The 16853-nt window shown below is 35.6% G+C and overlaps 1 protein-coding gene across 6 annotated transcripts in view; it reads right to left on the bottom strand.

Moving 5' to 3' along the window:
• Exoc6 (exocyst complex component 6) overlaps positions 1 to 16853 on the bottom strand; it is a 127557-nt gene that overhangs the window by 55560 nt on the left and 55144 nt on the right. For 4 of the 6 annotated variants that reach the window (XM_070021213.1, XM_070021212.1, XM_070021208.1 and 1 more), the window contains exons 10-17: positions 16773 to 16819; positions 16532 to 16652; positions 14020 to 14091; positions 12388 to 12485; positions 7322 to 7427; positions 3534 to 3643; positions 1876 to 1987; positions 995 to 1129 (exon numbers count right to left, since the gene is read on the bottom strand). In XM_070021213.1, coding sequence (XP_069877314.1) covers positions 995 to 1129; positions 1876 to 1987; positions 3534 to 3643; positions 7322 to 7427; positions 12388 to 12485; positions 14020 to 14091; positions 16532 to 16652; positions 16773 to 16819 — 801 coding nt within the window. The remainder of the gene's footprint in view (positions 1 to 994; positions 1130 to 1875; positions 1988 to 3533; positions 3644 to 7321; positions 7428 to 12387; positions 12486 to 14019; positions 14092 to 16531; positions 16653 to 16772; positions 16820 to 16853) is intronic. The other 2 variants (XM_070021209.1, XM_070021211.1) reach the window with 1 other exon arrangement.

Below are 16853 nucleotides of genomic sequence, written 5' to 3'. Positions count from 1 at the left end.
ATAATTAACCTTGATTGTCAACTAGATTGGGTTGAGAGACCGAGGAAATTAATAAAGCGCATGCCTATGTATGTGTGTAAGGGCATTTCCAGAGATAACTGGCATGTAGAACAGTACCTGAGAGGGATAGAGTCACCCTGAATGTGGGTGGCACCACCATATAGGCTGGAGGCCCAGATGGGACAAAAGTAAACAAAGGAAAAAGCCTGTTAGCACAGTGTGCTCTGCTTCCCAATTGCCAGGAAATGAGCAATCACACTCCACTATATACTCTGTGCCATGGAGTTCAGCCTCTTCTCAGGTAAAAAGCAATGAAACCAAGCATCTTTGGATTGAAACTTCTAAAACTATGAGCCAAAATGAAACTTTCTCCCTTAAATTGTTTCTCAGAAACAAAAAACTAATGCAACTAGTGTCTCATTTATATGACTCTAAATGACTAGAACAGCTTATGAAACAAGTTATTTTATCTTGCATTCCTCCTAAAGCAATCACTAATTAATCTCATTATATTCCATTGTGTTTTAAAGAAAACTTTTCATCTAGAAAAAGGAAGACTAATGATATGGGATATTTAGTTTTCTTCAGATTAGAGCTAGTAAAGGATGAAAAACTTAAAAGTTGCTTACTTACTTAACTATTTAATTTTTCTCACACTTTTATTTCGCAAACATACACATATAAATCTATTGAACTATATGTGATACATTAATAGAAATTCAGTCAGTCTCGTGCAGCACTACCATTTATTGTCAAAAATGAACAAAATGTAATACATTATAGAAAATCAATATGTTTTTCTCCAACGTAGCAAGAGACTTAAAATTACCAAAAAGGAACTGATAATTTATCTGCTAACTTGGGCAAAAATTATTTCTATTCTCAAAAGTTAGAAATATAAAGAAAGTGTACAAATAATAAAATTTGTCTTTTAATCTTATAAAATTTACTTACAACAACTAAAATGAAAATTTTTGGTCATATTTTTACATACCTTAAAAGTAGAAAGTCCATAAAGTCTTGTGGTATGAACAGTTTCTTGAGAAATATTTGTAATGTTAGTTATAAAATCCTCCAGGTATTTACAAGCTTGTTCAAGGTGTGTTGTGTTTATGATGATTTGCACAAGCTGGAAAATACAAAATATATCTGGTAAAGAACACATCACACAGATGCAAAACCATCTGGTTTGGAAAAAAGCATTAATTATAATTATAGCAGTATGGGATACAACGGATTATCTGATCTCAAAAGTCTATTGCAAATATTGTTCGTAAATGCTAATGCTTTAAGATATGTGTGTATACTCAGAGTCAGATTACTATAATAATAATTATTAGTGTGTGTGTGTGTGTGTGTATGTGTGTGTGTGTGTGTGTGTGTGTCCATTCTGGGGCTTCAACTTGGGATTTGCAAGCTGTCCCTGAGCCACAGTTCCACTTCTGGCATTTTTGGTAGTTAACTGGAGATATGAGTCTCATGGATATTCCTGCCAGGGCTGGTTTCAAATCATGACCCTCAGATCTCAGTAGCTAGAGTTATAGGCATGAGCCACTGACAACTGACTTATTTTTCAATAACTTTTTATGGTATTTTTCAAATCTTACACATGGAGCAAGTAAAAAAACAAGGATTTGGACTGTCCATGTAAAGTCTGGCAATAAGTCGTCTAAATATATGTTCTTCTATCTTCCACTCCCCATTTAAACCCTTTCCCCTCACATTTCTTAATCTACAACAATACTTTATATTTTAAAAATATGCTTATATTAATAAATTTAATAAACAAAGCCATTTTTATAGGATGATGTTCAGTGATCACACTAATTTTTTCATATACTAAGATATTTGACTATGTATTTCTTCTTACCCTACCTCTGCCAAACCAATATGAGGTTTTCTAATTAGGTTCAGTAGACAGCTGTTCAAAGTTCTGGTCAGCAGCAAATTTGTTGATTTCCTGAGCATATCATCTATTTCTGTTGAGCTAAAAACAAAGACTAACATTACTCACCTTCTCAAACATACAGTTAGTTAATATTCTAAATAACACCATTTACTAAAAATGTTCTAAATTATGGCTTTACATCTTTAAATAAATTGTAATTAGATATTTATTAAATTATAAACTTCAACTGAAAAGGGGATATTTTCCAAAGTAGAATACTCATCAAATTAATCAATATAGAAAAACATGAAGTATTTAGTACAAAAAACAAAACTATTCTTAAATTATAACTCCACTGAAGGAAAGTTTCTTTACAAGACAATTCATATATGATGATAACTAAAAGCTACTTTTTTCCCCTAGTCTATCATGAGCTTGAACGCAGGGCCTACGCACTATCCTTGAGCTCTTTTGTTCAAGACTAGCTCTCTACCACTTTGAGCCATAGCTCTACTTCAGTTTGAGGAGTGGTTAATTGAAGGTAAGTCCCACATGGACATGTCTGCTCAGGCTGGCTTCAAACTGCATCCTCAGATCTCAGGCTCCTGAATAGCTAGGATTAAAGGCATGAGCGGCACCAAGCTACCAAAAGCTACTTTTAAAATACAAATTGATGTTCCTTCTAGGTATAATTACCAGGTTTAATATAATAAGTCATCCATATTAACTGAGATTTTAAGAAGATATCTAAAGAAATAAATTACCTTATACTATTTTTTATTTTTTGGTCAGTCATGGGGCTTGAACTCTAGGCCTGGGCGCTGTCCTCAGCTCTTCAGCTCAACATAAGCACTCTACTACTTGCGCCACAATACTACTTCTGGTTTTCTGGTTGTTAATTGGAGATAAAGAGTCTCATGGACTTTGCTGCCTGGGCTGGCTTTGAATCATGATCCTCAGATCTCAAACTCCTGAGTAGTTAGGATAACAAGCATGAGCCACCAGCACCCTACACCTTATACTAATTTTATACATATTATTGCATATGGTTTTTCCCCCAGTCCTGGTGCTTGAACTCATGGCCTGGGTGCTGTCCCTGAACTTCTTTTGCTCCAGGCTAGTGCTCTACCACTTTAGCCACAGCACCACTAACCTTATACTAATTTTAATTTGATACAAAACACCTACAATGGTTTTTTAACATCCCAAAGATTGCTAAAATAGCACGTTAAAAGCTTATTCTTTTCTCCTAGGTCTTCAAATTAAGTAAATAATCATTTCTTGGACATAATCTTTAAAATCTATGAAGCAAAAATGTCACTAATATGCATTTTAAAATAATTGTTTATTGAAAAATGCAGATATAGCCAGGCGCTAGTGGCTTATGCCTGTAATTCTAGCTACTAAGGAGGCTGAGATCTGAGGATCACGGTTCAAAGCCAGGCCAGGCAGGAAAGTCCCTGGAGACTCTTATCTCCAATTAACCAACAGAAGTGGTGATATGGCTCAAGTGGTAGAGTGCTAGCCTTGAGCACAGAGAAGCTCAGGGACAGTGCCCAGGCCCTGAGTTCAAGCCCCACAACTGACAAAAAAAAAAGGTTATGATAAAGGCAAATTTATATTAGATTTATATTAGTAAACTCACCTTCGGTGTAAGGACTCTGAAAATTTAAGGCTGGCATAAATAAATTCTTTAACTTGAATATAAATATGAGGCACTGACTGAGACATGGGGAACTTCTTGGGGAAAGACTGCTGTAGGAAGAGAAAGAGAATATTATTTTTGAAATTTTAGAAAAAAGGACTTACAATCACTTAAAATGTAAACTTACAATCACTTAAAATATAAACATTAAGTTGATTTCACAAAGTAATAGTAAGTAACAATATCAAGTATTCAGCACAATTATGATGAAATTTGTGAGGCCAGCCTGAGCTACATAGAGATTGTCTTCTCAAAAAAAAAAAAAAAGGACAGGGCTGGAAAGGTGGCTCAGTGGTAGAGCGCTTGCCTTGCATGCATGAGGCCCTGGGTTCAATTCCTCAGCACCACATAAGCAAAAAGAAAAAAAAAGCCGGAAGTGGCACTGTGGCTCAAGTGGTAGAGCGCTAGCCTTGAGCTGAAGAGCTGAGGGACAACACCCAGGCCCAGAGTTCAGTCCCCATAACTGGACCCCCCCCCAAAAAAAGGACAATTTTGTTGTTATATTTTTTGCTTTATTTCTTGTACCTTAAATCCAGAATATTTATGAAAAAGGCAGAGCAATTTAAGCCTATATTTAAATCATATTACTACACTTCTATCAAGAACAGACAATACATATCAATATATTTTGTATTTTGATGGTGAGCATTGTAGGCTCCCCTAGCTATTTGCTTCTTTGTATCCATAATTAAAAAAAGAAAAAGTCAGGTGATCATGGAAGGAGGCTGCCAGTTGGAGGCTAGCTGCTGAAGGCTTGATGACAATTCAGTTTATTCTATAACTCCCTAGAATATATATCTTAAGTGGCTTTCTGTTACCAGTATGTCATCAAACCTTACTATAGTTCACAGTGTGCTGCTTGGCTAAACTTCTTCATCAGTTACATCCCTTGAAAATTATAGTCTCCAAAAATTAAAAGTCATCCATGATTTTAATCCTAAAACCAATCATTATAACTTATGAAATCGAAGCTATACCTCTACATTGACATTCACTGTAACCTTGTCACATTAGTAAGAGTACTCTCACCAGGTCACAGTTGACCTAATTGTTAAATTCAGTGTCTTGCAACTTTTCATGTTAACTGAATTCTTTGGAGTATCTGACATGGCTGGCCTTCTCTGGCTTCGTAAATGATTTATCCTTCTTTGCTATTCTGCTACACAATGCCTTTCCTTCTATTTTTTTTTACCTGCTCTACTCCTCTTCTCTTAGTTATCCTTTAACTATTACAATGACTTATTATAGGTTTTATCCTAAATTTTCTCTTTATACTGTATGCATACTTCTTAGATGATCTCAGATACTCTTATGACTTCAATCACCATGCAAATGCCAGTATCTTCCAAATCTACTTCACAAATCTTTCTCTGGAAATCCAAATCCATATATCTAGCTAACATTACCCACTAACACTTCAATTTCATTATACCATTTCAGACATAATAGGTCCCAAAACGAAATTATTTTTCTTCTAAACCTGTTCCTCAAAGCTGGGCACCTATAATCCTAGTTACTCAGTAAGCTGAGATCTGAGGATCAAAGTTCAAACCTAGCCCAGGCAGATAAAATCTCAGAGCTCTTATATCCAATTAATCTGCAAAAATGCCAGAATTGGAAGCATGGCTCAAGTGACAGAAAGCAAACTCTGCTTGAAAAAAGCTGAAAGAGAGAGCTCACAAAACCATGAGTTCAAGCCCCAGTGCTGGCATAATGAGTAAAAACTTACTTAAGTAATTAATTTAACCTGTTCTTCTTGTGTTTCCTATCATCTGCTGAATATTGCCACCATGTAAGACAATTATTCTACATATGCAAATAATTGCCAACCCCAGCCTCCTAAATAATCATAAAGTCATGTTCCAATGCCCATAGCCCCTGTTCAGGAAACCGATAGAGTAACTACAAAACTCTCCTAGCTAGATTTCCTGTTACCCAGAGAGCCTGGATATATGCAACTCTGCATTACTGTGTATATGTATACATATAAGTGCCCTCTAGAATAGTCTCCATTCTGGTCTATTCCTTTCTCTACTTTTTGTTCAACAGCTTCAAAAAATAAATATTTGGGGGCTGGGAAGGTAGCTCAGCGGTAGAGTGCATGCCTTGCAAACATGAGGCCCTGGGTTCGATTCCTCAGCACCACATAAACAGAAAAAGCCGGAAGTGGTGCTGTGGCTCCAGTGGTAGAGCGCTAGCCTTGAGCTGAAGAGCTGAGGGACAGCGCCCAGGCCCAGAGTTCAGGCCCCATAATTGGCAAAAAAAAATAAAAAATAAAAATAAATAAATAAATAAATAAATAAATAAATAAATAAATATTTGCCAGGTGCTGGTGGCTCACACCTGTAATCCTGGCTACTCAGGAGGCTGAGATCTGAGGATCACGGTTCAAAGCCAGCCTGGGCAGGAAAGTCCATGAGACTCTGATCTTCAATAAACCACCAGAAAACTGGAAGTGGCACTGTGGCTCAAGTGGTAGAGTGCTAGCCTTGAGCTGAAGAGCTGAAGGACAGCACCTAGGCCCAGAGTTCAAGCGCTACTGCCAACCATAAATAAATATTCCTGTTTCTAGAAGAAACCTGCATGCATACTCCTTTATATATCTTTCACTTGAACTGGAGAAACATTTTAGAGAAAAATACTTCTTAAAAAATACAAAATAAGATCTCCCACAGTGATGAATATGCTCTTATTTCTGCTCATATATCTGTTTTGGAATCCACCCAGCATTATTAACACCTGCCCTTGGAATCCACCTAACATTAGAAATAGCTACTTCTAGTATTCCCCAGAAAAGTCCCTTCTTCAAAAACAGTAATAATAGTTAACAATAACATAATCTTTAAACTTAAAATATAATTTGTTTTCTCAAATGATGCACCAAAAGCTGCCCTCAAGAAAGTAACTCTTCCCTACAATGGCAGGTTAATTTTATGTAGTAATGAAGAACATAAACTTATTTTTTCAAGAATATTTATATTAAAGAATAGTTGTAAGGACACGTGCACCTCCATGTTTATTGCAGCACTGTTCGCAATAGCTAGGATATGGAAACAACCTAGATGCCCCACCACAGATGAATGGATCCAAAAATTGTGGTATCTATACACAATGGAATATTATGCAGCCATTAGAAATGACAAAATAATGGCATTTGCAGGGAAATGGATGGAGCTAGAAGGAATCATGTTGAGCGAGGTAAGCCAAGAACGAAGAGACAAACAGTACATGGTCTCCCTGATAAGTGGATGATGAATCCAAAAGGTTAGGTGATATGACAAAACTAACAGGACTTAAGAAACAAAGAACTCCCACTCATCTGGTTGAACCACTACTAAATATCCCCATGCTGCTGATCACATATATGGTATATAACATATGAGCACCGTTATATATTACAGACTGTGATAGACAATTTGCTCCAGGAAAGTTAGAATGAACTTGTGACTTTAAATGAGCATCATTATTCCACAATACTGTGAATTTCTGGAAATTAAGTAATCACTTAATCACGATCAAAAAAAAAAAAAAAAAAAGAACCTTGGGGAAGGGAGGGAGGGAGGGGATGGTGGGGGAAAACAATGGAGGGGGTAACAATGTTCAAGAGGAAGTGGAAGTGTACTCATTACCTCACTCATGTAACTGTAACCCTCTGTATAGTATCTCTACAATAAAAAAAATTAAAAAAAAAAAAAAAAAAAAAAAAAAAAAAAAAAGAATAGTTGTACCTTTTCAAGGTCTGGATCTTGGAAGGGAAATTTACTGATGACTATTTTATATTCTTCTTCACTGACAATAGGTATAGGGCTATAATTATCTTCTTCAAAAATGTCCCTGTTAAAGAGAATTGAAAACATATCATTACAAAGTATATCATTAGAGTGTTATAAAACATTATCTTTAAAAACTCAACCTCTACAAAAACGTTATTTGTCGATATATTCCCAAACAGGAAAACACCAGTCATCCAGAATTCTAAACTTCAGTACCAAATACTGCACTTGTCCTTTGAAATTCATGTTCAGCTCTTCTCTTTCTACTAATTTTACTTCCTCTCAGTACTTTATTTCTAACTTTCTATACTTGAACTCTTCCCAACATTATATAGCCTGAACAAACTCACTAAAAACATATCTAAGCTCTTGATAGGGAGTTTTCAAAATGTTGGTATGTCTTCTCTCTTCCAAATTAGACTGATAAGCTCTTTTTTAAAGTCTCTCAGAATGTAATAACTAGGAAAGACATTTTATAGATAATGAAGTAGAGACATTAACTATTCATCACACATGCATGTGTTCTCCTACCCCATCCTCTTATAGTTAGGTAGAACCACATGACTAATTTTGGCCACTGAACTATGAGTTGAAATGATGTTTCTGTAAATATAACAATGAAATCCACAACTTCATAAATAATGCAAGCTAATAATAATAAAAAAGAAAATAAGGCTGGGAAGGTGGCTCAGTGGTAGAGTTCTTGCTTCACATGCATGAGGCCCTGGGTTTGATTCCTTAGACTACATAAACAGAAAAATCCTGAAGTGGTGCTGTGACTCAAGTGGTAGAACACTAGCCTTGAGCTAAAAAGCTCAGGGACAGCCCCAAGGCCCAGAGTTCAAGCCCCATGACCGACCAAAAAAAAACAAAAAACAATAACCAAGCAAATAAAAATCATGACAAAGAAGGAACTATCAGAATAGGTGAAGGAATATCTCAAAGAAGTTTGACTGAGAAGATATGCAGTCTGTAACGGTTAGAAAGATGAAAAGAGACATTTCTGAAGAGAACGTGAGAAGAAATTACATTGCACAGAAGGAAAACATGCACAAAGGCATAATAAGGCAGGAGTGGGGAACCTTTCCTGCAAAAGGTCATTTGGAAATTTATAACATCATTTACAAGCCATAGAAAACTATCAATACAGGTAGCTGGGCCTCAGGCAGCTAACAAGAACCATCTAAGAAGCATGTCTGTTTGTACTGAATGATTTCAAGGGCCTTCTAATGGCTCACAGGCTAGGAGTGAAAAGGTTTGAATGCTATGGGGGCATAAAAATACATACCCTGCAGTATTACTAAAAGCACATATTAAAAGTACAAAACTGATGAGACACATGGTGGAAGATGAAGTTGGGTAGGTGGCCAAACTGAGGCATCTAGATCTTTCTAAAGTCATTTGTATGATTTAAAGAGAAGACATCACATAAAAGTTTTCACTCTGTGGAGAACAAATTTAAAAAAAAGGCCAGTAGAGAACACAGAGAAGCTAGTTAGAAAGACTGAAGAATAATTTAAGTAAAAGGTGATGAGGATTTGAATTAAAGCTGAGGTAGAAGAAGCAGAAAGGAAGTAGCATAGCAAGAGTTTTTTTTCTGCCATAAAATCAAATAATTTATTAGGTTTGTGAGATTATCTGCTTACAGCTAAACAACTTGTAGCTTAATTGCTTCTTATACTACAGTGATGTTAAAAAGGTCTTTCTGGTCCCTATCCCCAAAGTAGCCTAAAGCACTGTAAGCATTGAATGGGACAAGAACTTTTAGGAAATAGAATATATAGGACCTAAAAATTAAATAAGATTGTGAGGGAAAAAGTACTCGTGATAAACTTGTGGTTTCTAGATGAGACAAATGAACAAAGGAGACATTTACTGAAGTAAAGAATACAAGAGAGGGGACTGGGAAGGTGGCTCAGTGGTAGAATGCTTGCCTTGCACGCCTGAGGCCCTGGGTTCAATTCCTCAGCAACACATAAGAAAAAAGAAAAAAGCCGGAAGTGGCGCTGTGGCTCAAGTGGTAGAGCGCTAGCCTTGAGCTAAAGAGCTGAGGGACAGCGCCCAGGCCCAGAGTTCAGGGCCCATGACCAGACCCCCCCCTCGCAAAAAAAAAGAATCAAGAGAAAGATATGCTTCTGGTAGTAAATGATATCCAGCAAAAAAATATTATAATCTTAATGAAAGGTTAAATAAAGACATGAGTTTAATTCATGATTGCATACAAAGTAATTTTAAAAAACACTCTTCTCCTTTAAAATAGAATGAGAATTTCCCATGACTCTATTCTGCTCTAAGTAGTGTTTAAAAACTGTTATCTCCAATTAATCACCAGAAAACCGGAAATGGTACTGTGGCTCAAGTGGTAGAACACTTGTCTTGAGCTGAAGAGCTCAGGGACAGCACCCAGGCCCAGAGTTCAAGCCCCATGACTGACAAAAAAAAGGCAAGTTACAAGGAAAAAAGTACCAGAAGTCCATATAATATTCCTTTATACAACTACCAGGAAATCAGTTACTATTCAAAAAGGATAATTTAATGAATGAGACATTAATATCTAAGAACATTAATATAGTCTTAAAATGGTCTGTTTACAGGACTAAATTCTTTTTTTAAAAAGTTCCTATTCTGTTCAAAACACTATACTAGGGTTAAGCAATCAATGATATAAAATAGTTCCACAACATTGGTCTGGGTAACGATTTTTTTCCTCAAACTCTCAAAACACAGCTATAAAGCGAAAGCAGATAAATGGGACAGTGTCAACCTAAAATGCTTCTGTACAACACAAGAAACACAACTGAGAGAATGAAGAAACAATTTACAAATTGAGAAGAAATACTTGCCAAAATATAACTGATATATCTGATAAGGGATTAATATCAAATATATATAAGGGCCAAGCACTGGTGGCTCATACGTGTAATAACAGCTACTCAGAAGGCTGAGATCTGAGTATCACAGTTCAAAGCCAGACAAGGCAGGAAAGTCTGTGAGACTCTTATTTCCAATTAACCACCAGAAAACTGGAAGTGAAGCTGTAGCTCAAAGTGGTAGAGTGCTAACCTTCAGCAAAAAAGCTCAGGTACAGTGCCCAGACCCTGAGTTCAAGCCCCAAATCCAATCAAAAAATGATAGAAATGTATATATCTCAAGTAACTCAACAACAAGAAAATAAGTTGTCAGATTAAAAATGGCAAAGGACCTGAACAGACACAGAAATGGCAAAATGCTTTATGAAAAAAAAATGCTTACCATGACTAATCACTATGGGTGTATAAACTGAAAACACAATGAAATCACCTGGCATCATTCAAAAAGAAAGTAAGTGTTGGCAAGGATGTGGCTTGAAATGTAAATTAGCATAGTAATTAGTAGATCAATATGATCAGCAATCTCATTACTGGATATATATCCAAAGGAAACAAAACCAAACCGGGTGCCTGTGGCTCACACCTAAAATCCTTGCTACTCAGGAGGCTAAGATCTTGAGGACTGAAGTTTGAAACCAGCTCAGGCAGAAAAGTCTCCATGAGACTCTTCTCCAATCAACCACTCAAAAACCTAAAATGGCACTGTGGCTAGCATTGAGCAACAAAGAGCTCAGGGAGAGTGCCCATGCCCTGAGTTCAAGCCCATGATCAATAAAACAAAAGAAAAAAGAAAACAAAACAGTATAATGAACAGATATCTGCACTCCAATGTTTACTGCAGTATTATTCACAATGGTCTAGACATGTAATCAATTTTAGTTTCCATGAGTAGATAAATAAAGAGAATAGGTCACACATGTAATACAATTCAGCCAATGTAATACTATTCAGCCTTAACAATGAATATCTTTCGTTTTCCTGAAGAGAGAGAAAGAGGACGGAAGGCAAAGATAGAATAGAGGAAAAGAGACAGAAAGGAAAAGACAAGTGGGGAAAGAAACCATTAAATAATCGAGGTGGGGGCAGATTTCTCTTTTCATGGCAACTGAAAGTCTCCTAGATATTAGAATGTTTTGGTCCATGCCCTCATTTCCAGACAAAGAATATTAGCAAAAGAATTCTCTTAGAGTATTGTAAGATTTTTAATCTAGCAAGGTTAAATAAATAGTTCTTTCTCTAAATCATATTCAAAAGCTATCAATTTCTGTCTCTATTATAAAATACTTTCGAATCAGCCTTATAAGTACACTATCATTTATTGGTAAATTTGCAAACATTAGAAGAACATTAAGTACAATTTTTAAATGATTATAAATGGTACAGTAAGAAGTATAGCAGTTTCTCAAAAAGTGAAAGATATATTTTCCATATGATCCAACATTCCACTTCTGGGTATAAGCCCCCCAAATTTGCAAACAGGGACTCAAATAAATACAGGTCCACTCGTGTTCAGTAAAAGAGCCCTCATAATAGCCAGCAGAAACAATTTAAATGTCCATGAACAAATGGACAGAGAGGGCTAGTGGTGTGGCTCAAAGGTAGAGTGCTTGCCTAGCAAGCACAAAGCCCTGAATTCGACCTCCAGTACTGCCTAATAAAGATGATGACACAAAAATGTGATAGGTGATAGACAGATGATGGATGGATGAATGGAAGGAAGGAAAGATTATATCTAGGATGAGATTCTCACACATGACAGCATAAATGAGCCTTAATATCATGATGCTAAGTGAAATGATCCAGATACAAAAAAATAGAACAGCATATGATTCCAGTTATATGAAGTACCTGACACAATCAAATTTTAGAGAAAAAAATAATATTGGTTGGCAGAGGCTAGATAGAGGAGGAAATGGGAGTTATTATTAAGTGGATACAGAGAGGGTTTTTTTGGAAAGAAAAAGTTCTGGAGGAATGGATAGTGGCAATGGTTGCAACAAGAGGGGTGTGACTAACACCCCTAAACTATAATCTAAATGGTAAATTCTATGCATTTTACCATAATAATAATAATTACAGACATTTTTATTTATATGCAAAATCAATTAGTTGATTATTCTTTACATTAGAGGCACAATGGCTTATACTCACCTGAAAACTACAGCCCATTTCTTAAGCAATGTTTCATTGTACTGATCTCTTATTTCAAATAAAAGGTCAAAGAGTCGATTCACTGAAAAGCCATAACCCTAAAATACCAAAAAGTATGGGCAAAACAACAAGCAGTTAAGTTTGTTAAAAAAAAACTTCACAAAATAATGAGAATAGTAAAGAATCATTTGAAAGGGATTACCAGATTACACTATATGTCATTCCCAAAACACAGGAACAAATATCCTTTTAACTTTCTACTTGATTTAATTAAATTAGGAAGATTTCTAGAAATAATTTTATGGGGCTTGAGTAATTTTTTTATTTCTTCTCTCATTTGAATCTGCCTTATAAGTACACTATCATTTATTGGTAAATTTTCAGACATTAGAAGAACATTAAATTCAATTTTTAAATGATTAGAAATGGTTCAGTAAGGATTATAGTGTTAACTTTAGGAGTCATGAAGGGAGCAAAAATTCAAGATTAATAATCTATTTGAATACCTTCAAAAGGATATAATAAGAAACAAAACCTATCTGAAACATGATGAATTCCCTGTGCATACTCAATTTAAGACTGTCTTATAAATAAAATTAACATCTATCTATCAAACTTCATTCCTTCATTCCTTTCAACTCTAAGCTCATTGAAATCCTACCATATTAGCACCAAACATTTTCCTTCAACTAGTAGACCTTTCCCTTGTCTTCTCCAAGGTTTATCCCCAAATCTTATTCTTAATTCTACCCTTCATTCTGTCTCCTTCTGTGAGAACTCTTCCATGGATTTTTCTACTCATTCCATTTTGTCTTTAACTTCATTCAACACGTTTCTTTCTTCTTGCTAAATAAACATGTTAAATTGTCTTTCATCTTTCAATCAAGAAAAACAGAAAAAAAGTCCTCCTCCTCAATTTTTCATATTGTCTAGCTATTTCCAACTTTCAGTTCTTTCAATGAATAATTTTTTTATGGTACTGAATGTAGGCCACACAAACTAAAAAAGATAAAAAGCTATAAAATAATTTACCAAAGCAATTTGTACATAATTTTAAGGTTTAAGAATAAAAAATTAATATTCTAGGATGCAAAGATAAGCTCTTATGATAAAGCAAATAGTTTATATCAAGATTTCTAAGCCAGGCACCAATGGCTCATGCCTGTAATTCTAACTACTCAGAAGGCTGGGATGTAAGGATCATGGTTCGAAGCCAGCCCAGGCAGGAAAGTCTGTGAGACTCTTATCTCCAATTAACCACAAGAAAAAACAGAAGTGGTGCTGTGGCTCAAAGTAATAGAGCACTAGCCTTGAGTGAAAAAGCTCAGGGACAGCACCCAGGTCCTCAGTTCAAGCCCCACTATGGACTAAAATTCCTGATTTTTTTTTTGAGTTGCAAAAATGTTTTAGTCTAACTGAATTTTTTAAGGACTGCAGTACTTCCTGAGCTCTATCCAAGCTTCGTAACTAGAAAGGAACCAATATGAACAGTCCTATATAAAGGGGATATAAATACATAGGTAAACATTTACTAGTGCTAACTTACTTCCATAATTTACAATAACAAAAATGAGTCTGCTCCATATTTTGCAGTTAAAAGAGCTATTAATTGAGCGTGAGGTCATTACCTACCTGCAAAGTATCTGCAAAAATGACAATGAGATTCTTCAGCTCCAGAACAAGATCAGGATCAGTACAGTAAGACTGCCAGAAAGGGGACAGTGGACGTGGGGAGAGAACACAAACACACAAAAAAGAGTCATCCAGTTAAAAATTAAGAAACAAGAACTTAAAAAATGTTTTTTAATGTCCAGATTCTGAATAAAATTAAGCAAGGCATCAGTGACTTATGCATGTAATCCTACCTACTCTCAGTTCAAAGCCATCTCAGGTAAAAATTTCCATGAGACTCTTATTTCCAATTAACTATCAAAAAAGCCAGAAATGGAACTGTGGATCATAGTGGTACAGAATTAAGCTTGAGATAAAAAGATCAGAGGGGCTGGGAAGGTAGCTCAGTGGTAGAGCGCTTGCCTTGCATGCCTGAGGCCCTGGGTTCGATTCCCCAGCACCGCATAAGCAAAAAGAAAAAAAGCCGGAAGTGGCGCTGTGGCTCAAGTGGTAGAGCACTAGCCTTGGGCTGAAGAGCTGAGGGACAGCGCCCAGGCCGAGTTCAGGCCCCACGACCAGACCCAAAAAAAAAAAAAAAAGATCAGAGATATCCCCCAGGCTCCGGGTTCAAGCCCCAGTTCAATCCCCAAGCCAATACACACACACACACACAAAGAATAAAATTAAAAATCTTGGTTTGTGCTGGGCACCACTGCCTCACACCTGTAATCCTAGCTACTCAGGAGGCTGAGATCTGAGGACCATGGTTCAAAGTCAGCCTGGGCAGGAACCTCTGTGAGACTCCTATCGTCAATAAAACACTCAAAAAACCAGAAGTGGCACAATGGCTCAAGTGGTAGAGAGCTAGCCTTGAGCTGAAGAGCTGAGGGACAGAGTTTAAGCCCCATGACTGACAAAAAAAAAAAAAAATCTTGATTTGTTCAATCCAAGGCTTCCTCTATTCAATATAAGCTTTTAGGGGAGAGATCATAGCATGATCTATAGTAACTATATTATACAAAAAGTTTTTTGGATACTGTTAAAAGTTTTTAGGCTGGGCATGTGGCTCACACCTGTATTCCTAGCTACTCAGGAGGCTGAGATCTGTGGATCATGATTCAAAGCCAGAAGGAAAGTCCCTGAGACTCTTTTCTCCAATTATCCACCAGAAAACTGGGAGTGGCATGGTGGCTCAAGTGGTAGAATGTTTACCTTGAGCTGAAGAGCTCAGGGGCAGCGCCCAGGCCCAGAGTTCAAACCCAACTGACAAAAAAAAAAAAAAAAAAAAAAGACATAAAAAAGTTTTTAGTTTTTAAGGAGTTATTTCAAACTGAAATCATGATTTTTAATATATACCATATATTTTAATTTTTATTCATTTATTCTCCATCTTATAAAAGAGACAGTTACTTTTTTCCAATATAAAGATGATCATCCAAACATTTCTGTAATTAGCCAGATAAAAATTAGTTATTTCAAAGGAATAATAAAACTTACTGTTCCTTTAATAGCATTTAGTAATTTTGAAATACATTTAGTAAGTATGATTTTATATTTAATGTCATAGAATTAATAGGAAAGATGCCATAATATACTTAGAGCTGATCTGAATATAAACCATGATAAGCTATGCTTCAATAGGGCTGCTACTCAGGGAAGACTACCTTCTAACATGTTAAGAGTATTTCCTAGCATGTATGAGGCCTGGATTGTATCTCCAGAACCAAAAAGAAAAAAACTATTATTCATTATTAGTATGTTTTTAAAAAAAGGTTTACTGAACAAAGTATCAAGAATCAATACTCCTAGAGATTTCCTATCATAAAAGCTCACAACCTCATTCAATATATTTTAAATCTTCATTACCCATTACTAATTGTAAATAATAGATTGACATTTTACATGAAGATATTTCATTCAAGGTAAACTATTATAAGGAAAAGCCTATAATGACCAGTTAATAATTTCAGTCATCTTTTATATTAACATGTTTAATATTCCCACAAAAGATATTAGGAAGATACTTGTGGGTTTAATTTTAATCTTAAAAAAACCTGGTCATTATATAAAGGCTCATTATTCCAAGTGAGTTCAAAATTTGAAAACTGCAAATTTTTAAGAAATTAATCACTGTACTATATTACTGCAAATTATAAACATTGAAGAACAAGTTCTATTGAGTTTTAATGGAGGAGTTTATTTTGGAAACAAAGAATTTGGAATGATAATTAAAAGCCCTTTCTTCACGGTGCTTTTCAGTGATCTAATGAAGAGGTCAGTTGAGACTAATGAGAGCAGCTTAATTCTTCATTTTCTATAATGCTGGAAAAAAAAGTAGTATCTTGGGAAGCCCCAGTCAACACAGAATTACAGTCTAATAAAACCAAAGGAAGTCTTGATTACTACTTCCAAATCTGAGCAATTACAACAAATGCAGAATGACAGAGGTACAGTTTTCCTTTGACACTATACAGCTCTGAAGTTCTTGATGTAACTGAATTAAAATTTTAGTAACATAAATTGTGTGACTTACTGAATGAGCTCTAAGGACAGCAATTATCTTTGAGAGGGCCATGTTCCAAAGTTCATCAGTGTATGCCCTGGTTACTAATCCTTGGGTCACATGTAAAATGTGATCTTCCACCACAAAAAACCTAAAACAGTAATTACCAACATAGCATGTGTTGAAAAATAAAAAAGCTCAAATTGCAAATATTTCTGACATTTAACATGGTAACAAAATTAAAGCAGTTACTTCCATATTAGATACATACCCTACAATTTGAGTGAAATATCTTCTATAGCCATCAACTGTTTCATGCTTTAAATAAAAAATAAAAATCAATTTAAACCAA

The sequence above is a fragment of the Dipodomys merriami genome, unplaced genomic scaffold (assembly GCF_024711535.1).
Source record: "Dipodomys merriami isolate MVZ:Mamm:240054 unplaced genomic scaffold, mDipMer1.0.p SCAF_14, whole genome shotgun sequence".
In the NCBI taxonomy this organism is placed as follows: Eukaryota; Metazoa; Chordata; class Mammalia; order Rodentia; family Heteromyidae; genus Dipodomys; species Dipodomys merriami.
This window is presented reverse-complemented; position numbering and strand designations above follow the sequence as displayed.